Raw genomic sequence first — 25,819 nt, 5'->3', positions numbered from 1 at the left:
GTTAGGGAATGAATTACTAATACAACTATAAGATTCAAGATTGCCAAAAACTTTGTGGTCAAACGGCATAACTGTGACCTTTTTAAGTCACAGGTTTGAGTTTGAGTTCAATGAGAACAGTGACTTTTTGTGTTTCGATAGGTTGAGAAAATAATTATCAACAAATATTATATTGTAACTGAGTTAGTACTACTAAAAAATTACGGTTTTACTTCAAGATAATTTAATAAAAATAATGTATATATCATTTTCCTAACAAAATTGGGAATTAACTGCTGACGAAGTTTACAGTTGTTCAGGTTGACAGTGAGCTATGGCGGCAGAAGGTTTGTATAAATGACTTCAAAATCAAAAAGGTGTTTGTGAGTGGGAACACACAGAAGAGCTCCGGAGCTTCTCTACAGTCTACGCCGAGACAAAATCACATATACACGCCGGTATTGAAGACGAGATGGCGGACGAATCGGACATGTACGACGGAATTAGGGCTCAGTTTCCTTTGACGTTCGGCAAGCAAGCGCAATCTCAAACCCCGCTCGAAATCGTCCACAGCGCCACCCGCCGCTCCGGCGATGGAAAACCTAATCCCTCTTCTTCTGCGAGCAAAGATAAGCCGTTTCCATCTATATCTTCGACTTCCCAAGCTTGGCTAGAGTCGTTCAAGAAGCCTAACCCTAGCAATTCGAAGAAGAGCGTGACGTTTGGGCCTCCGCGGCCCGGGGCTGATTTGGATTCGGGAAATGGGAAGGAGGAGGAAGAGGAGGAGGAGGCGGCCATGATTGGGCCACCTCGGCCTTCAGTTGCGACGGAGGATGAGGATAAGGATGGGCCCGTGATTGGACCTCCACGGCCGCCTCCTGTAGACGAGGAGGACGACGGGCCGATGATTGGCCCGCCCGCACCGCCACCTGCTTCGATTGGATCGGATTCCGACGATGAAATGGAAGAGGAAGTGGAAGGAGAAAATCGGTATCGGATACCGCTGAGCAATGAAATAATGTTAAAAGGGCATTCAAAGGTACCTTCTTTTCCCCACTGTTGGTAAAAAGCTCACATTTCTATTAGATACATTTGATTACATCTTAGACTAGACTAATCTTAAACCCTCCAGGATCAGATACTGCATTGTAATAGAGTTAGTAGTATTCAATAAAATCTTAAGTCCTCGAGGAGGTAAATCCCGAGTTGCTCAAGTAGCCTCCCAGTCAGTCTCTGTTGCTCCTTTTTTATTAGATATTTGACTTATCACATTCCTTGCATGAATTTGAATGGATATGCTTCTATCTATATATTGTGTTACATAAGGGAAAATTTTAGAATGTTTGAAGAGCCACTATTGACTATTCTATATTCTTGGTCAGATTGTTTCTGCACTTGCTGTGGACCATACAGGATCAAGAGTTCTTTCTGGTAGCTATGACTACACTGTTCGGATGTACGATTTTCAAGGAATGAATGCCCGCCTGCAGTCATTTAGACAGGTGGAACCGTGTGAAGGCCACCAAGTTCGTAGTTTGAGTTGGAGTCCCACCTCAGATAGATTTTTGTGCGTCACTGGCTCGGCTCAGCTTAAGGTCTGCCAGTTTACTGATTGTACCTGCAACCTTTTCATTCAGTGGCAATGAAATGTTAGGTGTTACTGATTTGTTTCTTTGGTGTTCCAGATCTATGATCGTGATGGACTTACCCTTGCTGAATCTGAAAGGGGAGATATGTATATACGTGATCTCAAGAATACTAAAGGCCACATATCTGGGTTGACATGTGGGGAATGGCATCCAAAAGCAAAGGAGACAATCTTAACGTCATCAGAAGATGGTTCACTGCGAACGTGGGATGTGAATAACTTTAAATGTCAAAAGCAGGTCATCAAACCAAAACAATCTAGGCCTGGGAGAGTTCATGTGACCACATGTGGTTGGGATCGTGAAGGAAAAAGCATTGCAGGTGGTATAGGAGACGGCTCTATACAGGTATTTTCTTCTCAAAGCTTTCTTTGGTTAATTTTTTTTAAAAATAGAATACGGGGATCTGTCTTGTATTGAAAAATTACCCCTTCATACTATCTTTTCTCATCATGATGCTTTCTTATTTTCTTAAAGATATGGAATCTTAAGCCTGGATGGGGAAGCAGACCAGACCTATATGTAGCGAATGCACACTCGGATGATATTACTGGACTCAAGTTTTCAAGTGATGGAAGGGTGCTATTGTCGAGAAGCTTTGATGGTTCATTAAAGGTATCCATCAAGCCCATTCTGAATTTCTGTTTTTTTTTTTTTTTTTTTTTTTTTTTTTTTTTTTTTTACTATAGACGAGTCAATTTCTGTATTTTCTGTGCTGCATAGGTTTGGGATTTGCGTAAGATGAAAGAACCCCTTCAGACATTTAACGATCTTCCGAATCATTACGCTCAAACAAATATTGCATTTAGTCCTGATGAACAAATCTTTTTGACTGGGACATCAGTTGAAAGGGATAGCACAACTGGAGGCTTGCTATGCTTTTATGATAGGGCAAAGCTGGAACTTGTGTCGAGAGTTGGAATCTCTCCTACTTGTAGTGTTGTACAGTGTGCCTGGCACCCAAGGCTAAATCAGGTATCCATATTATATTGTTTATCGATAGCATTTCAAATAAGGGAAAAGTAAAGGAATATCAAGCTCAGATGGAAATTCCTAGTTCAGTGATTATACATCTATTTTTTCCGTTAAATATACCAGAACTTCCTGAAACTTGAGAGTTTGCTAATTTTTCCGAGCATTGTTTTAGGTGTTTGCAACGACTGGGGATAAGCACGAGGGAGGAACTCATATCCTATATGATCCAACCCTTAGTGAAAGAGGAGCTCTTGTTTGTGTTGCACGTGCACCAAGGAAAAAGTCTGTTGATGATTTCCAGGCACAGCCTGTGATTCACAATCCACACGCGCTACCCTTATTCAGGGATCAGCCTAGCCGTAAACGCCAGCGCGAGAAAATGTTGAAAGACCCCCTCAAGGCTCATAAGCCTGAACTGCCTATAACAGGGCCTGGTCACGGTGGAAGGGTCGGTGCAAGCAAGGGAAGCTTGTTAACACAATACCTTCTCAAGGTAACATCTTTTTTGTTCCCATGCCTCATATCCTTTAGGAGAGAGAGAGAGAGAGTTTGTATCTCCATGGTGTCCAAAAAATCTTATCCTCTTCCATTTAGATCAAGTTTTTTTTGTTAATTTATACTTTGCCCATTATCTTCTTCTTTTTGTTATTTTCTGCTGTCTCTTACAATTGAAGGGTCCGAAACTAAGATAAGATATTATTCCCTGTATTGCAGCAAGGCGGGTTGATCAAGGAGACATGGATGGACGAAGATCCTAGAGAAGCTATCCTAAAGTACGCTGATGTAGCTGCAAATCAACCAAAATACGTGGCTCCAGCATACGCCCAAACACAGCCTCAACCGCTCTTCCAAGCATCAGATGATGAAGACGAAGAGAAGTAATTAGAAATTATTTTGAATCGTTCCCTGTTCCTGATCGAGCTACTGATGATCCAATTGTTGTCTGGTACACGTGAGCAGCGCAATTGGCTAATTTCTGCTGATCATTCTGTATATTGAGTGAACTGCCACCATGTTCATGTGGACTTGGATGAATTTCTTGCAGCTCAACTATGTCGATTAGAGTGGAAAATGCATCATATCTGTATGCTAGTCTATATCAGGATAGTTGGAATTTACAATTACAAAGTACTGTTTGGGAACTTGATGCTCTTGATGTAATCTTGCTCTAGTTTATGTAAATCAGATCAGGATGAAAATCCTGTTTCTTCAAATTCCCAAACACTGCAATTCCTTGAATTCCCAAGATTTTTTATGATTTTGGTTCATTAAATAAACAATACTTTTTTTGTTTAGTCTGGTTGTCTGTCTTTTATCTGTGTTATTACTTATAGGTTTAAAATTATACAATGAAATTATAGCATATAACTTGTAACCTTTGGTGTCTTTTTGATATCCAATAAAAATATATTTTGGTGCACACGCGAGAAAATGTTTTCTAGCCTGGTACTGAAGTCGTTGCATAAGGAAAAAGGAAAAGTATTATTGGAGAATTTTGATTAAATAGAGCATATTACAATTAAATATTTCGGAATATTTTTGTCTAAAAAAAGTTATATATAACATTAAAAACAAAATGTATAAACAGATCAACATTAAAAACACGGAATATCCCTGAATATTTTTGTCTAATAAAAATTATATACAATATTAAATATACAAATATATATATAAAAGATCAACACTAAAAACACGGACATAATCAGAATTCAAACTTATTATGTTCTTAGATTAGATTAGATATATTTTCACTTCCACTCTGCATGCAGCACTCATTCTCCAATTTGCCTCCACTTTTTCTTTTTCTTTGTTATTCCCATCGCACTCCACCGCCCACATTCACCATTCTTTTTCCTTGTTTTTGCAAACCACAAGCAAATGTACAAACACAATTTGCCCACCAAAAAGCACAAAGAAATTGAGGCTCAAATCTGTATCTATGAAGGCATTATTGAAGCATTTGACACCAGCCATGGCTGCAATTCAGCAGATTTAATTTATGTGAAAATTTTACACAAATCTTCATGGAATGAGTGGCGAAATCGAAGATGGCGGTGACGGAGAGAGAGAGAGCGATCGATCGGATCTCCCACAGCCAATTACTTCTCCAGTCTCCACCTTGTTTTCCTCCTCACGGCAACAACAATCGCAGGCGATGAATCCGGCGAGCTTCTGGCGACCTCCAGCGGCTACGATCGTCGGCAGCAGCAGTAGATCGGCGGTGAAGCTTGACCGGCGGTGTGGTAGGGGGTGAAAATGTGAGCTCTACATCTCAGGTAAAAATCTATGCATCTGCTAGTGATGATTTTTCAGTTCCAGAGGCTAGATCTGATGAAGTCCCACTTGGGGATTCTAGAAAAAGAAGCATCAAGAAATATACACTAAAACTTTTTAAATTCAGATAGAAAGCCAAGCACCGCCTCAGATGGCCTGTATTGACTCTATCATTGAGATCGAGCCTCGTGGAGGTGAATTGACTCTGTGTGCTTCAACAGGTTGAGAAAACATATTTGAGCAGATAGTACAATATAGGGGTTGTATTAAAAAAAAAAAAAAGTCAGATAGGGAAAGCATGGCAATTAAGCAGAATTACTAAACTAATCTCTAGTGTGAAAACTAAAATAAGTAGATAAAAATAATAGTATTCAAAAAAAAAAAGTAGATAAAAATAATAGCATATAAAATAGAATTAATTATTTATAGTATGATGGGATGAATATTTTGAATTTGTGATAAAAATAATAGTACACTGATGGATATTGTTGTAGATAAAAGTTATGCAATGAAACTATAGCATTTTAATTTTTAGGGTTTCCTTATACACATAATTAAGACCTCAATTTTAGTTATATGTGAACTCTTCCTCTTACAAACTTTCTTTGATATTTTGAAATACTAAATTTGCAATCTAATTTCTTAAAATGGAGAGGAATTTTGTTAAAGACATAAACATATCAACTTGTAATAAAAATGTATATTCTAATTAAACTAATATTTTGAAATCGAAAATGAAAATTTGCAACATAGAGAGCAATAATGTTGATTTAAATAAAGAAAAGATAGAGCATCGAAAATGAAAATTTGCAACATAGAGAACAATAATGTTGATTTAAACAAAGAAAAGATAGAGCATTCTTATAATAATTCTAGTATCACATTTATATTTTTTAAGATGATGATTCTAAAAATAATATATTTCACTTTTATATATGGCGGAAAGTAACGAAGCAAATTAAATAAATATTATTATATTCAATTATTATCATAAATGATAAAACAATTGAAAGAAGAATAGAAAAAAGCAAAAAATAAAAATAAATGTCATGAGTTACTTTTATTTACACTAATTTAATTATAATAATAATAATAATAATAATAATAATAATAATAACAATAATAATAATAATAATAATAATAATAATATCTATTGTTTGGTTTGATTTGTACTGCATGGGATTAGCTATTCCCAAGCCCATTGGTATTAGGTATTCCTAGTCCATCAAGAATAGATTTTTTTTTAATTAAACAAAAATACCCCTACAAACCTTTATAAATAATCTCTTTCAAAGTCCTACAATTAATCAGTTGCCTCTCTTTCTCTAAGAAGAAAAAACTCTCTCCCACTTCACTCTCTTAAAAACTCTTTTGTTACACAATGCCAGAGGTGCCAGCACCAGCACTTTGGCTGTTTGGGACGTCAGAAACTTGTTGGCAGCATACTCTCTACGTCGGTGATCTTCACCCGGAAACCACAGCAGCGGACCTCGAGGCCGCATTTTCTGTGATTGGCCCGCTGGATTCTTTCGCGGTTCGCAAAGATGCCGTGTCTGGAAAATCTCTCTGCTATGCTTTCGTCAACTTCTTTTGTGTCTCTCATGGTAACTAACCATCCCACTTTTCTACATTTATATATATTTGTATTTAATCTCTTGGTTGATAGGCCCGGTCCTATAATTTTATAGGCCCGAGTATGTAAAAAAAAGGTCATATTTGAAGTTAATATATATTTTCATAGGTCCTATATCTTGGTTGATAGGTCCAGTCTTATAATTTTATAGGCTAGGGCATGTAAAAAAAAAAGGCCCTATTTCAAGTTAACATATATTTTCATAACTTGATTATAATATGCAAATAATTATTTATATTTTTTATCATCAGCTTTAAACGCTATGAAACGCCTAAACCATACAACCCTGAGAGGAAAGCCGATGAGGATTACATGGTGGCAAAAGGATTCAGAGCTAAGAAAATCTGGGATTGGGAATGTTTTTGTCAAGAACATTGCTCCTTCTATCACCAGTGCTCAATTAGAGAGCATCTTTAGGAAATATGGCTTAATAGTGTCCTGCAAAATCGCCGAGGAGGAAAATGGAAAGAGCAAATGTTATGGATTCGTTCAGTTTGAAACACAGAATTCTGCCATTTCTGCTATCAGTGCCCTCAATGGAGCAGTGTTTGAAGGGAAGGAATTGTAAGTTGCCTACTCCCTTAACTTTTTAATACCTGACAATTATTGACATTCTGTTTCTTTAATTTCTGTTGTTTGCTAATCTCTTCATGTTGTAAGTTCATGCTTTTAATGTAATTTCTTTTTGGGTATTCTTAATATGTCAAAAAAAAATTGATAGCTAAAATGTTTGTATTATTTTTGGTCTCACTTATCTTTACACCTCAGTACCTCATACTCTTGATAACTAAAAAGCTCATTTCACAGCACTATTATTTCTTCTGCTCTTGTGTTTCTTTAATTTTCATAATGTTTTAGTACATTCCCATAATCCCATCAAATCTTTCTTTATATGGAATTTAAAACATGTTTGACCCTTTCAGCTTGTAGATCGATTTTGGCTTCAGATTGTTTCGAACGAACAATCTAATCGGTTTAAATTAATTGTTTGGTATTTTTCAGACATGTGTCCACATTTAAGAAGAAAGAAGAGAGGGTGATGGATGCATTTAATGAGCAAAAATTCACTAATCTATATGTGAAAAACTTCGGTCTCAATATGACAGAGGACCTCTTAAGAGAGAAATTCTCCAGATATGGGAACGTCAAAAGTGCTGCGATTATGAGGGATGAAGAAGGGAATTCAAAAGGCTTTGGCTTTGTCAATTTTGATTCGGATGAAGATGCTAGGAAGGCGGTTGAAGCTCTCAATGGTCAACTAATAGGTACTTACTTACGTGCATGCAATGCATGCTTTGATGTTTATTATGTAGTATTTCTTATGCCTTGAATTTTATTGTATGCTAATGTAATTAATTTTTTTGTCATCAATCTCAGGATCAAAAAAGTTATTTGTTGGAAGGGCACTGAAGAAGGCGGAAAGGGAAATACTCTTGAAAATGGCCCAAACACGCGAGGATGAGATGGGAGGAGAAGATGTGTCGAGTGTATAATAAATATATAAACATAAAGATATTGTTCAATTATAACTTCAAGTGATGGAATACATACTTCAATTAAAGTTACAAATTCTATGTCTTGTAATTTTTTTTTCTTTTAACATTTGATTGGGACAAAGATGACGATGTTCACATTCAAATTTATTACTTATATATAAATGAAATAATTATTGTGATTTACTACAAAGTTACATCTCAGAACTTAATTTGTCAAATCAATTAAAATGATAAATAGATAAATAATATGTCTTTAAAAAAATTCAAAAAGAAAATCTTCTTGTTAAAATGAAACAATGTTTAGATTCCTCACTTTTGGTTCATGGAATATATTCGGAATAAAATGTCATTCCGTTAAAAATTAAATAAATAACCTAGATTTTGTTTTTAAAACAATGTAAGAAAGTAATTTTCAAGGTTTCTTATTTACAATCTCTGATGCTCAACTTTGAATGCTATATATATAATCTAGCTAATTAATTGACCAAAGTTGTTAAATTTTATATTGTATTTTCTTTTAATAAACTAGTATATTCATAATATATGCTCAACTATTATTCTCTGATTGGGATGAAATTCAAACCTAAAACCTTGCATATGAAAATTAAGAGGACAGGGGAAACCACAACTAATAGCTCCTAATGACCAAGCGAATCATCGGAATGCCCATAGAAGGCTCTCCATAATCTCCCAAACCCGATGCTCTAGCGTTCTCATGCAATTCAACCGCCTTCTTTGCTAGTGTTAGACTAGTTAATTGATTGAATTTAATTTTTAATGTGATTTGGTTCATTTGCATTATAATAACCTGGTTAAGTGACCACTAATCTAACCCCGTTTGTCTATCCCTTGTATTTACATTAAAGCCCAATTGAGTTACACAACATTTGAGAATGTGTATATATAACTGATACAACATTTGTCACAGAAAGTGCTGTAGTTTAAGCATCATGGCACTGTCTTTTTCTTTTTTAAGTAAATGGAGAATATATTTGAAATCCTAAACCTATACATACAATAATCCTACAAAAAAAGGTGGGAATGGTGACAAGACAGTATGAATGTGATCTGGGAAATGCTCATCTGAAAACACCTATAACAGGGAGAAACTCGGGGCTGCATTAGAAGGCGATCCTACGCGTTTAGCTGATCATACCGCGCTCTATTCAATCCTCGTAGCTCGAGAGGCGCGCATCTGACAACACGCTGAACAGTTGTGTATCGATGAATGACTGCAGAAGCGAAAAAAATTTTTTTAAGAAAAATGATGAAATTGCAGCTAATGATAAGTGATAACACCAAATTGCAGGAAAGTGAATAGTTATTTGACAGAAGGTTGAACAAAAACATAAGTTTTACCTTAACGAATGCTCGATCCCGAATAGGAAAAGACGAAATAAAGCTATCCTTCATCAATATAGAAACCTGACACACGAAAGGCGAAAAATTAGTTTCATAGGTTATCGGTTTCCAAGATATTCGAAGGAATTTTCAATCGATCGAAAGCTGGTTCATCAAACAAACCCTGTCGTTGTTTGATTGCACGCTAGTGATCGCGTGAGTCCTCAAATCTGAACAAAGGGATTCCAAGTAATGCCCCATAACATTCAAGAATTGAGCAGCAGCCTCCGTCTGCATATATGCTCAAACAAAACACGTAAAATTCAGATCAGATACAGATGCCAAGATGTGAACAATATGAACATAGTAATGTATAAAAAATTGGGAAAAGGTACAAATAAGCCATCGAACTATTTGGGAATTAGCAATTAAGCCATCGAACTCAAATAAGCTCCAAATAAGCCACTGAACTCGGAAAAATAAAGCAATTAGGCCACTAAACCGGAAAAAAAAAACTCCGTAACAATTGACATTTTTAACAGGTCATTTGCCTATTCCGGCCACCGGCGAACACTTCCGGCGACCGGCGACGAAGGAATATTGTCGTTGGTCGCATTTTCCGGCGAGGGCGACCATTTCTGTTATTGCTAATTCCCAAATAGTTCGATGGCTTATTTGTACCTTTTCCCTAAAAAATTTTATGTTATTGCCTAATGGGGAACATTAAACGCAAAGAATCAATGTTGGCAACCTGTACTTCGTTGCATCTATATACTGGATGCCTTTGAGCAGCGAGATCCTCACGTGCCAATCTAACGTGGATTGGATGCAGTTCCGATACAAGCTCCTTAAACCCTGGAAGTAATGGCAAGTAACACGGTTTTGCCTGCACCCCAGATGGGACTGACAAAATGAGAAAAAAAACATGAAGAGTAGAACACAAGACACTCATAGAAGAGAGTATATCAGTGGGACAAAAATTCCCCAATTCTCCTGTTAATGAACCGATTGCCCTTTTTGGGTGAGAGAAAACAAGAATAAAGAACCAACCTAGAACAGATATTCTTGAAATTTAAATGCTCCAAGAATAAAACAAACATTTAATAACGCTTCAAAGCAATTGCAACTGGGACAGATCAGATGTTTAATCAAAGATAAAAGACAAAAAGCGGCGTTATTGGATTTGCTTCTTTTGCTGTCCTATCAAATGTTACGTTCCTTAAAAGCTGAAACGAGGGAGGCACTAATGGTATGAAGAGACTGAAAGCTAAACTAACCTGGTCTTTTGCGACATTGACATAAATAAGGTTCGAGATTTTTGTCTTCAAGTCAGCTGGTTTCTGTTGCAAGCCAACCTGAAAAATCACAACCCGAGAAAGCTGTAAGATTGTTCTATTTTCTTGTCCAACTTTAAACAATCGAAACTTCTAATTGAATTACCACCTATAAAGCGCCCGGACTATACATGCACGTTCCACTCTACATGGAACATATACTAGATTGGGAAGTGAAAATGGAGAAAAATGAAAAGCACAGGGCAGATGAAGCAACTTATCGACTTCACTAATATTAATATATGAAAGCTGTCAAAAAAGAAAAGGGAACTTACAATGAAAGGAACAGGAGCATCGAGCAAATCAAGCATCTTACGTGGCAAAATCTGTTGGAATTCATTAACAGAATTATTTGAGGAGGGCAAACGTCATACTAAAAAGGGAAATATGGTGGTTAAATTCAACGATAAATACGATTGATAACTAGAAGGATGGCTAAAACAAGACTAATCCATTTCCCGTATCAGTTTCTATTGAGTATTGGGATACAGATCCAATGTTTTTTTAAGTCACCAGCCCACAGTCAGGCATTCAATAAAAACAGAAAAGAGAAGAAACGGGAAAGATGCATATAGAAAAGAGAGAAGAACGAGGGAAGAAAGGGAAAAAGACGCACATGCTAAAGTTCACTCATTCAAACATTAAATACCTACACCTACATCATTCATTCGTATAAAAAAATATTCGGTGTTGGAGAACTTACGGGAAGAAATAAACTCTGCCACTGAAAGGGACGAATAATTGGAATTAAAGATAACACAAGAGCCGAAAGAATTCCCTGTATTCGTTGGAAAGTGATACAAAAAAGTAAGAAGCAATGGAGACCCACTAACAGTTAATGAAATGCAACAAAAAACGTAAACTCTGAACGATCATAGCTTACCAAATTTGGGCATATGACAACCACTTGTTTTTCCAGTAGCACACCCGTGACCAAGGCCAAAATCTGGAAAAAAAAAAAAAAAAAAAAAAAAAAANCGATACAAGCTCCTTAAACCCTGGAAGTAATGGCAAGTAACACGGTTTTGCCTGCACCCCAGATGGGACTGACAAAATGAGAAAAAAAACATGAAGAGTAGAACACAAGACACTCATAGAAGAGAGTATATCAGTGGGACAAAAATTCCCCAATTCTCCTGTTAATGAACCGATTGCCCTTTTTGGGTGAGAGAAAACAAGAATAAAGAACCAACCTAGAACAGATATTCTTGAAATTTAAATGCTCCAAGAATAAAACAAACATTTAATAACGCTTCAAAGCAATTGCAACTGGGACAGATCAGATGTTTAATCAAAGATAAAAGACAAAAAGCGGCGTTATTGGATTTGCTTCTTTTGCTGTCCTATCAAATGTTACGTTCCTTAAAAGCTGAAACGAGGGAGGCACTAATGGTATGAAGAGACTGAAAGCTAAACTAACCTGGTCTTTTGCGACATTGACATAAATAAGGTTCGAGATTTTTGTCTTCAAGTCAGCTGGTTTCTGTTGCAAGCCAACCTGAAAAATCACAACCCGAGAAAGCTGTAAGATTGTTCTATTTTCTTGTCCAACTTTAAACAATCGAAACTTCTAATTGAATTACCACCTATAAAGCGCCCGGACTATACATGCACGTTCCACTCTACATGGAACATATACTAGATTGGGAAGTGAAAATGGAGAAAAATGAAAAGCACAGGGCAGATGAAGCAACTTATCGACTTCACTAATATTAATATATGAAAGCTGTCAAAAAAGAAAAGGGAACTTACAATGAAAGGAACAGGAGCATCGAGCAAATCAAGCATCTTACGTGGCAAAATCTGTTGGAATTCATTAACAGAATTATTTGAGGAGGGCAAACGTCATACTAAAAAGGGAAATATGGTGGTTAAATTCAACGATAAATACGATTGATAACTAGAAGGATGGCTAAAACAAGACTAATCCATTTCCCGTATCAGTTTCTATTGAGTATTGGGATACAGATCCAATGTTTTTTTAAGTCACCAGCCCACAGTCAGGCATTCAATAAAAACAGAAAAGAGAAGAAACGGGAAAGATGCATATAGAAAAGAGAGAAGAACGAGGGAAGAAAGGGAAAAAGACGCACATGCTAAAGTTCACTCATTCAAACATTAAATACCTACACCTACATCATTCATTCGTATAAAAAAATATTCGGTGTTGGAGAACTTACGGGAAGAAATAAACTCTGCCACTGAAAGGGACGAATAATTGGAATTAAAGATAACACAAGAGCCGAAAGAATTCCCTGTATTCGTTGGAAAGTGATACAAAAAAGTAAGAAGCAATGGAGACCCACTAACAGTTAATGAAATGCAACAAAAAACGTAAACTCTGAACGATCATAGCTTACCAAATTTGGGCATATGACAACCACTTGTTTTTCCAGTAGCACACCCGTGACCAAGGCCAAAATCTGGAAAAAAAAAAAAAAAAAAAAAAAAAAGATGGAGCATACATCAAACTCAAGTTCTGGTTTAAAGGGCATTTTCTAAAATTCAAGAACACCGGTTAATTTTCCCCGCAAGTATATTTACACTCCAATGATGAACTTCCATGATCAAGAAGGAAAATATTTTATAGTAACAATTAAAAAAAAAAATAAAATTACAGTTTCAAGGGAAAGAGCTCGACAAATTGTAGCGGTTGTCCATACTGATAATGCAACGGCTTCCTCAGCAGCAGCTAAATCGAAATTGGCCTTGATATAATATTATAATATTAGTATTCATTTCTAAATGTGTATGTAAACCTTCAAAGATAAACGGTTAAAGAGAAAAGGTCCCACCTTAGCAATTACTTCTAAATCCTGCATTTCAACAGCTAAATGTTTATAACTAAATCCAAGTTCAGAAACCGAGCATCTCTTATACTCAATTGCCGATAGATGCTCGAGTGGCTGAAAAACAATCTTACTTCCCCGAGATGGAAGAGACAAGCAATGATAACTGCAAACTATCTGCAGCAACTCGTTCTTATTCTCCTGCCAAAGGAAACAAGCGAGGGAAGTCAGAAAAGAGGAGTTCACCGGTAGATGAAACACGAAACTACAATTTTTTTTTTATTTAAGCATGAAAGTCTACTCACCCGAGCCCATTCCATTATTGCATCTGCAGCATCTCTCTCATGGCTCTCGCAGATTTCATCTTCATCCTCTGATAATAGATTCCTCGCTGTACTGAAAATTAAAAAAAGACTATGATACAAGGAAATAACGGTCATAGGTAGCATGAAAAAGCTACCGACCACCTCACTGGAATTTGGACACAAAAACTTGGAGACCTATAATGGTTTTTCTCGATTTAGTCCTCAACTATAGTGGTTTTTCTCAATTAGTCTTTGACTGTAATAGCTGAGGACTCAATACGGTTAAACCATTGAAGTCCAAGACCTAATTAAGCACAAAAAGATGTTTAGGACTAAATCGAGAAAAACCACTATAGCCGATGATTAAATTGGGTATTTAGCATGGTTGCAGTAGACGCTAGGCGCTAGTCGGGCGGTAGACTAGCGCCTAAGCGGTCTAGGCGGTACCTAGGTGGCGACCTATAAAAACAAAAAAATAATGCATGTGTGTGGGTGTATGTCATATATTATATTATATTATATATATATCTTACTTCTCTTACTTGTATAAATAAATATATTTACCTCGCTCGAGTTAACTCAGCTAACTCTGCCGAATTGGACGAGTTAACTCGGCCAAATTCGGCTGAGTCGGCCGAGTTAGGCGCTAGGGCGCTAGGCGGACGCCTAGGGAGCAATTCGCCTCGGTCTAGGGGCGCCTAGCGCCTAGGGCGGGGGATTTTTGCAATAGTGGTATTAAGTCATATTTTAACTATACAGTTTAGTAGAGTTTTATGGTATGTAAATCTCCTATATGATATGACCCACGTATATTCTGAAGTGTGTGAATAGAAAACAGAAATTGTCCATTATGTTATTCTTGTTGTCAAATGCATAAGAAAATGATAAATAAACAGAAAAAATAAATAAATAATAATAATAATAATAATAATAAAATCGAAAGAGATGTACTACCTGAATACGGAATCAGAACTGCTATGTTTACGGTGTCTAGAGCAGAAATTTGACGATCCAACTTCTGAGGTTCGGCCACCATCATGAACTCCATTGTTCCTTTCAGCACAATCGGGGCGACTTTCTGAGCCCTCGGATGCACAATCATCAAAGGAGCCAAACTTCATTTGACAATGATCCGATGCCTCACTAGCACTCATGCTTGCAGGAGACAAAACTTCCCACCTCGAAGAAGATAACGGAGCCTCATCATCACATATTATCCCAGCAGCGGCCGCAGTTAGAGCACTTGCACTGTCAACGGGGATAGCGGAATCCATCCAAGCAGTATCGGTCGAAGAATGATTTCCATTTGATCGATGATTTAGTTTGGCCGGAGGTGCCGAAGGGACAATGTCAGAAAGACTAACGTCACTGAGCAAATTGGTTATCCTATTTAGACGCTCCTGTGCAATGAGACTGCACCCAAGTAAATAAATATAGTGAGTGGCATAAAGGATGCTCTCATGTTACTCGGTATAAAATATAAATGACTAATTGAAGATAAAATATGCTGAGCAACAAGAAATAATCCGTTTCCACTAAATGCTGACCTGTTCAACATCTCATAATGCAATTCAAAGAAAGGAACTCTCGTTAAAACACAGTAACAGCGAGGTGCAGAAACCAAAAACCGACTGCTACCTAAAGGTGACTGGCAAGGAGCCGACGAGTTTACATAGATAGCAGGCGGTCTTTGAACAATTTCTCGTACTTGTAAACAAACACCATAAAGGGTAGCATTGTCCCCCACCTGATCAAAGGCCGATAGAGTATTTGTCAGCACATACATAAAGCATATAGTATAATTTGCGGGGAAACGAATTTGCTGCACAACAAAATCAGGTAGAATAAAACACAAGAAACACTATATGAAAAGTACCTTATCGAAGTCAAATGAAAGATCAAATAAAGGATATATTACCAAGAAACACTATATGAAATGATAAAAGGTAAAGCAGTATTACGTAAAGAACGAGTATGTTGGTCCATTGAAAACCAGAAAGATCAGATACAAAAGGTAAAAAAAGATGAAGGAAAAAACAAGAGGAAGAAGAAGATAACAATGATGATAATAAAAGGATTATTTTAACTTACCTTGAAAGAAAATAAAAAGGAAAAGTCATCTCTGCTTAAATGCTCCTGAAGACGTAACAAAAAAGAAAACAAAAATGTAATTTCATCAAAGATACACTTACTTTTATCTTCACTTTCCTAGAACCATATGATGGTCCAAGTAACATTGTATAATTATGGAGTACTTTAGAAAGTGTTCCTTTCAAACCACACGTACCTGCCCATAGATCAGTTGATTCAATTCACTCAATGACGGGGTCCTCTCTAATACATGTGCCTTAATTAAAGAAGAGATATATAAGTATGAATGCCGTATCCTTTCCCTGAGATTGGTTCGTTATGAGATATAGATCTTTCGAACAAATTAAACCACTAAATTTTCAACTCTAGAAAAATGGAACATATGAAAGAAGTTAGCAACTCAAGCCATGCACCAAAATAATCAATTTTCCTGGGCAAAACCATTTGTAGATGCTGCATAAAACATCTTAAATTACTCATAAGTCATAATTATATCTGAAGATCCGGAAATCTGCCCACCAGTGAAGAGATTCCCCTGCTACTTCAGGCAGCCAAACGATTACTTTAGTTGCAATCTAGTTATCATTGTAGCACCGTGGAATAATACCAATACTGTCATAAATTCTCCCTATTTCTTTTTTTGGATGACGAGGGAAACCTGTAGCCACTACCAGAGGGTGTGCACTGGATAAACCCTGACTTGTGACCCTAGCCGGCAAAGGACTACAAGGAGATAAACCAACCTAGGTTGCCCATAGCGGCTCAAACCAAAAAGGCCAATAGGCCTCTCCCTCTAGGAGTCTCCCTAATGACGTTTAAGGTATTCAAGTTGGGTGACATGAAAGAAGCATCAAGAAATATACACTAAAAGGCATTTCATAAGTGCACAGACAATTACAGGTATCACAGAAATTCAGGTAGGGAAAGCATGGCAGTTTAGCAGAAATTCATGATATCTTAATAATCTCAAGAAACCAAAACCCTAATCAAAGAATAATTTCATGACTTAAAAGCCTTGCAGATAGGAACTAATTGAATAAATTCTAAAGAAATCTCTAGCTAAAGAGATTCTAAGTTGAAGAGATGTATGAGAATAGATCTTTTTAGTCTTATCAATGCAGAACTTCTTGCATAAAACACGCATTCAACTTTATTGTATGAGAGTATATAAGCATGCACTAGGTACCAGAGAAAATCATTCAAACACATCTAGAAGCACATTAAATAAATATTGTAGGAATTAAGAAATCCAGCTAAAATTCATCAAAACAATAGTAAGTAGTAACATCTTGGAGCAGCAGAAAATACACCTTAACACCTCCAGGAAAGCAGAAAGCAGCCAAATCGGTTGAACGCATAGTCATTTTCTTTCCAGGTGGATATTTAAATTTTTAAAAAAAAAAAAAAAAAAAAAAAAAAAAAAAAAAAAAAAAAAAAAAAAAAAAAAAAAAAAAAAAAAGCACTTAAGCACCATATTACTGAAAATGAAATTATTTCAGCAATGAGGAAGAAATAGTATTGACACCACAGGTTTAGTATTGACAAATGACAACAAAGATAATTTTCTTTAAAAAAATGAATTCTAGTATAGGCATAGAAACTAAAGGAATTAAATGATATTTCCAGCTTCATCTAAGTTCCAATTTCTATAGAGAAATTTCCAATGATATATGTGAAACGATGATGTTATACAGAAGACAACATGGTTGTGCAGTTAACCAATGAACGAAAGCAGCATTATTCCAGAATTTCTACTGAAAAAGTCAGAATAAACTAGCCACAGAGAAACTATGTTTTGCGTGCAAAAAAGAAGCAAAGTCGGAAGATCTAAAAGCAATTTTAAAATTCAAACAAAGCGACTAAACCTGAGGTTCTAGAGATGGAAGTGGAGGGCCCCGGTGTGGTAGCATTCTGATATCTACTATATCGGACCTTTCCAACTCTAGCTCCCATTTCTTCTTCCTAGCAAATGCATCCTCAGCAGCCTTAAGATTAGCCTCTGGATGAAGACCCACAATAATGAAGTGTTCAAAAAGTGAGGTGGGCTCCTTGTATTTCTTACCATCCTGCACAGCATTCCCCGTCAAATTAGTATAATCAAATGAGATCGATCATACATAAATCTCACTATGAGCCCAGACGGTAAAAAATAAAAGGGAACAACACACAACCAAACCACCCAAAATAACAAGAGCTAGCAAATTAAAGGTCCAAAAGTGTGCATGGTGAGGATGGTTACGAAAACTATTCCTGTCTGTCATGGGAAGAACTATAATCAGGTGGTCTAGATATGTATCTGTAAGAAAGCAGTAAAGAATCGAACTGATGTCTTAAGCAAAAATCAAGACCTTGACATCGGGATAGAAGCATACCGACGTTTTTGAATGAAGCTGATACCATTGCCGCTTTTGATTGGCCAGAACCTCAGGATTGAAAGAATAAAACGGGCCTTCTCCCTGAAAATTATTCCCCCAACGCAAAGCTCTTTGCATATTTGTCTTCCATTTCGGAACATTATTGCTACCCCTATTAACTGAAGATGGCGCTACTTCACTCTGACTTCTTCTATGCGTTGCCCGTGCTGGTGGAACACCAAAACTACCCGAGACATTCTGTAGCGCCTCACTAGTCACTCCTTCAGAGATTTGCTGTGACACGTGACGAGGCGGTAGTTGCAAGCCCTCTAGCAACTCTCTTTCTTGTTGCATCATTATAACACCCTAATCCAATAATATGCTCACAGATTAACTAAAATCTTTCCTTTTTCCAAAACCATGATAACTAACTACCATCACTAACTAACATCATTTCACCCCTTAAACTTCAATCTATGGCCCTAAACACACACCAAATCTAGCAAAATCATAACCCAATCCAGAAGTTAAGTAAAAAGAGTGCTACTCTGATCTAACCTCAAATTGACAACTTCAAGAATCTGGGTTCCAATGAGCATGATTGTTCTCTGCTTGTAGAATCCACACCTATTGAACACCCTGTAAACACTGTTGAAGAAAATATGGAAAAGAAAAAACACAAAAGTCATATAAAGATGCTATCTTGAGCCTCAAATACAACATTCCCAGAACAGATACACCACCCCTTTACCCAAAATTTGAAAAATATGAGCATGCATTCAACCAACCATTAATTACCCACAAATTACCATCGATTAAGAACATTCTTACATCTCTACATACACAATAACCCATATAGAATCCACATATGCACAGCAATACCAGGTGAAAAAGAGCATGTGATCGTTATACCCACTTACAAAAAGTTTGATTTTTTGATGGTTTATGGTATGGGTTTTCACGGCAAAGATGGTGATTTGTGCGGCGTCTGTCTTGGATGAGGATGCCGGCTGCGGCGTAGATAATCTTCCGAGAATGGCAGGCAGGGACATGCAAAACGGAAAATGTTTTCTGTTATGGTTTAGCCCCAATGGAAAAATGGAAAATCAATTAAAGTCCTTTGCCTATTTTTGCATAGTAATCCCCACGTCATTTAATATGATTCAATTGTGAGAAGTTCAATGGAGTTCATAATATAATAAAAAATAAATGGTACAACTTATAATGTTTTCTTTTTATTATTTAATAACAGTTTCTTCTATTAGTCAATTACATATGATTTTTTTTTCAGACTATGAGGTGCCATGAGGACTCTAATTATAAAAGACATATTTAAATTTTTACCATACTCAGACAATTGAATGTTCTATTAATATGATTATGTGAGACGTGTAATACTTTGATCATATATAATGTATTTAGCATCTCATATAATGTAATACGGAGTATGTTTTTAGTCTAATGAACTATAATGTTGGTCCGATTTAATTGCATGATAACTAATGGATGGGAAATGAATGTAATGAAAGGACACGTGGAGGAGGCAGTAGCAGAGAGATGGTGTTGAGATTTGAGAAGCATTAAATGGGGGAGGTGTTCTTGTTTCACGGAATTTGGTGTAGTTTCCACGTGCTTTTTACCTCCCCTTGCCCCTCCACAATTAAATTACATCAATTTATTTAATGTTGTGTCTCAATAAAAAAATAAAAATAAAAAATTAAAGTAGGGTACCTTTGACAAAAAAATTTCACTTGCTCTTGTACCTCAATCTGATTAAATAGTGAAGGGAAAAAATACAGTAATTTAGTAGTAGTGATAGAACGGGATAAATTACAGTAATTCAATAGTGGTGATAGAACCAATGTCTAGTATTGACAAGAAGCCCACCACATTGAATGTAACTCCCAAACTATAAGGGTTTAAATCTATGTCTTTGCTCACAATCTTCCACCTAAAAACTAACTCCAATAACTATTAGGGCTATATTCTATGTCTTTGTCAGTGTTCGATTTTATGTCTTTGCCTACAATCCCCCACTCAGGCAAATAAAGTATCTTAAGTTGGTACTCTTTTTAGTCATTTGTCAACTAAGATTACAATGTGAGTTTCATCTTAAGTACACATTCGACTAAGTGACTTTCTTCCCTCTAGTTTTTGTATATTGAAATATTTGTCGAAAAGATTGATCTATCTTCTTAAAAAGTTTACACCATGTCCTATATCTTCTTAAAAAGTTTACACCATGACCATAGGACGCTTGTTTGTTTGAAGTGAGAATAAGTTACATTTTTTATTTAAATTATATATATCGAATCACATTTTGTTTAAGGTAACAAAAAATTAATTCAACAATTTAGGACAATTTGTAAACAAACTGTTAATACAAAATTTACAATGTTGGATGATTAACTTTGATAGAGATGTGTCATACTAATACATATTTATTAAAGGTTTTTAGAGTGATTCTCGCAGATGCAATCCTGCAAGTGAAAGAGTTGACCTGATAAATAAATCTAACAGCTATATATTTTGTACAGAAATGGTGAGGAATTATTCACCAATCAATTAAATAGAATGCTAATGATATGATCAGCTTCCAACGATCAGCTTCCAACCTTGAGAGCTTTTGCAGGTTACAGTCATAACTAATAAGACAAAGTTCACACAAAATATATTTTTAGATAGTAGACTTTCATGTAACTCAAAATTTCAACCTCATTATTAATCAATCATTCATTGACACTCCTAGAGCACAGCTCAACTGATCAACTAATCCAAAATAACTTCATAACTTTTGTTTTGCTAACACTCGTGGAATATAGGGTTTAAATCCTGCTTCAATTTACCTCCTCCACCAACTCTCTAGAACAAGAGTAGGGAATTCACCCGTACTTTATGACAATAAAAAGTTTTTCTTTTTTAATCCGGGAGTAGTAATTATAAGGGCGAAAAACATTATCTAAAGGATTTTAGATCTTAAGAATTGAACTGTCGGCTAGCAAAAAACTAGAAACTGTAACCTTAGTTGCCTCAAATCAGGACGACCAGATCCTTTGAAAATGAAGGCAGGTAATTGACAGACATGAACATCTGTTATTTGGGGTCTGAAGTTGGGATGTTCAATGGGGGTTTCATTCAATTTTTGCAGGGTTTAGGTCCTCCAACAATTCACAGATGAGACCCATACCTTTAATGGGTTACTGACAAAACATAAATGAGGAAGCTTAAAGATGAAAAATAGGGATTGCCAACAATGCATGTCTCCAAAAACAGATAATCAACAAATAGCATCTTATTGAAGTGATCCAACTGGAGGGGAGGAGTCCAAACCAAACAAAAAGTTGAAAGCCCGCTTAGCAAAAAGCTTATGCATCCATATTCAGCACGACGCGAAGGCAGCCTCCTTCGTGCATCAGATCAAAAGCTTGGTTGATCTCTGCAAGTGTCAAATTGTGGGTGATGTACTCGTCCACTTTGATTTCCTGTTAAATGGGCATTTCGTTTCAGTCAATAGTGTGATTTCAGGGGAAAAGAAAACACATAAGGTGCACTGTAATAGAGGGAAGAAAGTAGGGGACGTTGGTGTATTCACTCACCTTCTTCATGTATTTCTCCACGAGCCATGGTACTTGTGAGCGGCTCTTGAAACCGCCAAATGCAGTTCCCTTCCAAACACGGCCTGTCACCAGCTGGAATGGACGGGTTGCTATCTCTTGGCCGGATGCTGCAACGCCTACAATAACTGATGTTCCCCATCCCTACAACAATTTCAAAAGGTTTTTTGGATCTTAAAAAATGGCACCCCATACAGTTTTTTGTATCTTAAAAAAAAAATCGAGAACAGTAATTATGTGCTTTGTCACCTTATGACAACACTCTAGAGCGGCCCTCATCACTTGGACATTCCCAATGCACTCGAAGCTGTAGTCAACACCACCATCGGTTTGATCTACAATAACCTGCTGTATTGGTTTGTCATGGTCTTTTGGATTGATGAATTCAGTCACACCAAAATTCTTAGCTGCATTGAAGGAAAATGAAAAAAGCATGTTAGTTTTATCCGTGGAAAATGTTATGCCTTGAAATACACACAAAAATATTTATGACTGCCCGAATATACATGAAAAATTATCCAAGTACTTATTCTTAGTGTATTGGAGATCAAGATACAATGAACGCTCCATCACATGCATAAAATTCATTGATATGTAATCAGTTTATGACAAACTAAGGTGTGATCAAGATCAAAATCACACAACTAATATATATAGGTCAGTCAATGCAAGATCAAGCTACCTGTGTCAAACTTTTTGCTATCGATATCTATCCCAATGACTCGTGAGGCACCAGCAGCTTTAGCACCCTCTGCCACCTACAAAGCAATTAAAAGCTCATTGTTACTTGGAGAATAAAGTGATTAAGAACAAGACTATCAACACAACAGTTTTGTCAGGAAATTACAGCAAGCCCAACAGTCCCAAGGCCAAAGACGGCAACAATAGAACCTGCTTCAACTTTTGCAGTATTCCAAACTGCTCCAAGACCTGAAGACCAAAAATATAAGATGTAAATAACTAAAAACGATATGCTAACGTAGTTTTAGTTTAATACACAAAACATTGCTGAAAGAATTGATACAAGTCCAATCGATCTGAAAATGCACAGAATAAACTCCCTAAGATAAAAATGTCATCCACGTGCAACAAGAATTCCTCATGGGAGAAGAAAAGCATTTAATATTTATCAGTTAAAGCTTGAGTTTTGTAAAGAACAACAAAAACAGATAGAAATTGACAATATAAACAACCACTGGTATGAAGTGTTGAAATCTTGTCATTTTATTTTCTCCTGATGAATAGGGCAACGAATCTATAGTTATAGAAGTCTACAGACACATACGGACTTAGAAGCAACAAAGGTAACAAGTTCAAAATCAGAAAAAGAAGGGAACATTCTATGATTAACATTTTGTTGTTCTCTTTATCTCTTCTTCTCAGTTGCCTCTGTTCTTTCTTTCCCCTAGTTCTTAAGTGTATTAGGAGTCACAAGCTGGGGTTGAAAGAAGGGTATATCTGAAGTACATATAGAGATAATGTCATATTCACACTATCAATCAGCTATAAAGGAAAATTAACAGGCAGGTTAAAATTTTAATCAGATTCAAGAAAACAAAAAACATCACCTGTTGGAACACCACAGCCAAGAAGACAGACTTTGTCCAAAGGAGCCTTTGGGTCAATCTTAGCAACACTAACATCATGGACAACTGTGTATTGACTGAACGTAGAGGTTCCCATGAAGTGATAGATGGGCTTTCCATTGACTGAAAATCGGCTCTTGCGGTCATTCATCATGATTCCAACTCCAGTAGCACTCCTCACTTTTCCACAAAGATTGGTCTTTCCCGATTTGCAAAACTTGCACTCCTTGCATTCTGCCTGATAGCAAGGAATAACATGGTCTCCAGGCTGCACCTCAGTCACACCTTCACCAACACTTTCCACTATACTGCATTTTTTTCACATGAGAAAAACAATGAAAAAATGAACATTGAACCAATGATTTTAATTAAGATTTTATGATACACAATGAGCACATAGCCACGTACCCTGCAGCTTCATGACCAAGGATACATGGGAAGAGACCTTCAGGATCCTTCAGAGAGAAAAGACACAATGTCTCAGATAATAATACAAACACTTCATACTAAAATCAAACAAAACAATTCCGTAGTTTGCACCCTTCAATTAAAACATTTCATTTCAGAATTCAGATATCAGAAAGTTCCCCGAAACATTCTAGCAGCTATTTAGTAATTGGAGAACTCTTATTTGTTACAGGAAACATGTTTACACAATTACATTTCTATATAAAATGAAACACTAAACAAATATTACAAGTCTATCTACTAATCTACCAACCACCACCAAAACATTTAGAACATGTATAAACAATTCACGTTCAAGAATTACACCACTCTTAAATTAGGAAGGTCACATCCCAACTCAAATAAATATTTTATCTGTCCTACTTACTATTAATTGGTAAAACCAACTTTTTCTTCTTTATTTATTTTCTTTAGTACTTTTACTGATTTTTAAGTTTAATTTTTTGTGTTTAATAGTACTTTTCCTGTATTTTCTAAATATATAAATTTTGTATACTAATAATAAACTTAATATTATGAAAATTTGGATTAAAAATAACATACTCAATCAATACTCGTTAACCGAACCAGACATATAAAATATGAGGAAGGGAGTAGTAAAAAACCGAACACATCACAAAATTCCATCATAGACACCATTTTTATCAAACACACACGAGTGAGAAAAGGCGAAAGAGAGAAATATACCTTGCCGCTCCACGTATAAGCATCGGTGTGGCAGAGAGCAGTGAAGAGAACCTTAACTCGGACTTCCCCGGCCTGCGGCGGAGCCACCTGCACATCCTCGATCACCAAGGGCTTGTTGGGTTCCCAGGCCACCGCCGCTGCACAATCACAAACAAACAAACAAAAAATCACATTAGCCACGATCAGATCCCTCGCTCCAATTACATAATTACATCAATTTGTAGCAAATCCGTGCGAGTTCAGTTCCCCGCATAAACCTACATGTCAGAAATGCGCAGAATAGAGAATGAACAGTACCTTTGCAAGTGATGACTTGACCTTGAGTGGCCATGAATCAGAACCACAAAATTGATTTCAGGCTGGCGAGTTGCTAACGAGAGAGTGAGTGAGTGTGCGCGCGTGATGTAGAAGACGAACAATACGCAGTAGTCCTTTTATAGCATCCAAGCTACCTGGACTGCTGTGGAAATGGATATACTACCAAACATTTTACATATTGGGCTATGCCTCATTTGGGCATTGATCCGGCCCATACTCCGTAAATAGTAATTACTATTAAATTACTACTATATCTAGTCTAGATAATTTATATATGAATATGGTAAGTATATAATTAATAATGGGTATTAATTATATTACTATGAATATATATATACCATATAGATAGAAGAATCCTAATCATATGAGAACTATGCCCCCAAGTGAGAACGTGAGGACAAATCCAAACCGTTGATCTGCAAGATCTGACGGATGAGAAATCAAGTAAAAAATGAGTGGGGTCATTTTCATAAATATTATAAACTTTTAAAATGAGCGGGTCATTTTCATAAATATTACAAAATTTTGTTTATTTCAACCGTTAGATTTACTAGATCAATGGTTTGGATTTGTCCTTACGTTCTCACCTGGGGCATGGTTCTCACCTGATTAAGGACCTATATCAATTGTATTATGCGTATATGGAGAGTTGAACTTTGAATTTTTTGATAATGAAAATTTAAAAAAAAAACTATTTTAATTGATGGTACGTGAATATAATTTTTTCTATAAGGTTCAAATTTTATCAAACTTCAAAAGGGCGATAAACGAGCTGAACTTTAGCTCAACAAATAATATGTAAGCTCGAACTATAAAACTGAAGCTCGAGTTCGACTTGGTTACAAAACGAGTCGGCTCGAGTTTGACTTAACTTTGAAATTGACAGAGCTCGAGCCAGTTGATTCATTCACACACATAAAATCAATAAT

At 36.3% G+C, this 25,819-nt stretch overlaps 4 protein-coding genes across 4 annotated transcripts; 2 read left to right on the top strand and 2 right to left on the bottom strand.

Moving 5' to 3' along the window:
* Positions 1-285: 285 nt before the first annotated feature.
* Positions 286-3,895, top strand: LOC116004917 (WD repeat-containing protein 70). The gene is made up of 7 exons (XM_031245121.1): positions 286-1,018; positions 1,362-1,574; positions 1,665-1,973; positions 2,103-2,240; positions 2,349-2,600; positions 2,773-3,093; positions 3,315-3,895. The coding sequence occupies exons 1-7, from the start codon at positions 452-454 to the stop codon at positions 3,480-3,482; spliced, it is 1,968 nt and encodes a 655-aa protein (XP_031100981.1). The 5' UTR covers positions 286-451; the 3' UTR covers positions 3,483-3,895.
* A 1,108-nt stretch (positions 3,896-5,003) lies between these two features.
* On the top strand, positions 5,004-8,193 carry LOC116004994 (polyadenylate-binding protein 7-like). Its single transcript, XM_031245205.1, has 5 exons — positions 5,004-5,095; positions 6,263-6,478; positions 6,759-7,071; positions 7,510-7,772; positions 7,885-8,193. The coding sequence occupies exons 1-5, from the start codon at positions 5,026-5,028 to the stop codon at positions 7,998-8,000; spliced, it is 978 nt and encodes a 325-aa protein (XP_031101065.1). The 5' UTR covers positions 5,004-5,025; the 3' UTR covers positions 8,001-8,193.
* Positions 8,194-8,840: 647 nt separating this feature from the next.
* Positions 8,841-19,370, bottom strand: LOC116004232. The gene is made up of 20 exons (XM_031244196.1): positions 19,138-19,370; positions 18,776-18,865; positions 18,236-18,583; positions 17,727-17,929; positions 17,174-17,255; positions 16,060-16,119; positions 15,864-15,908; positions 15,320-15,519; positions 14,727-15,185; positions 13,773-13,863; positions 13,474-13,668; positions 13,297-13,386; positions 13,039-13,101; positions 12,859-12,933; positions 12,431-12,481; positions 12,099-12,176; positions 10,096-10,230; positions 9,528-9,635; positions 9,363-9,428; positions 8,841-9,235 (listed from the first exon to the last, which is right to left on the bottom strand). The coding sequence occupies exons 3-20, from the start codon at positions 18,572-18,574 to the stop codon at positions 9,170-9,172; spliced, it is 2,406 nt and encodes an 801-aa protein (XP_031100056.1). The 5' UTR covers positions 18,575-18,583; positions 18,776-18,865; positions 19,138-19,370; the 3' UTR covers positions 8,841-9,169.
* Positions 19,371-21,327: 1,957 nt separating this feature from the next.
* Positions 21,328-24,988, bottom strand: LOC116004231 (alcohol dehydrogenase class-3). Its single transcript, XM_031244195.1, has 9 exons — positions 24,870-24,988; positions 24,573-24,709; positions 23,826-23,872; positions 23,400-23,725; positions 22,679-22,761; positions 22,514-22,589; positions 22,081-22,238; positions 21,814-21,975; positions 21,328-21,699 (listed from the first exon to the last, which is right to left on the bottom strand). Exons 1-9 carry the CDS (start codon positions 24,901-24,903, stop codon positions 21,583-21,585), a joined length of 1,140 nt encoding a protein of 379 aa, XP_031100055.1. The 5' UTR covers positions 24,904-24,988; the 3' UTR covers positions 21,328-21,582.
* Between the last annotated feature and the right edge of the window lie 831 nt (positions 24,989-25,819).

Source organism: Ipomoea triloba, chromosome 14, assembly GCF_003576645.1.
Source record: "Ipomoea triloba cultivar NCNSP0323 chromosome 14, ASM357664v1".
Lineage (NCBI taxonomy): Eukaryota > Viridiplantae > Streptophyta > Magnoliopsida > Solanales > Convolvulaceae > Ipomoea > Ipomoea triloba.
This window is presented reverse-complemented; position numbering and strand designations above follow the sequence as displayed.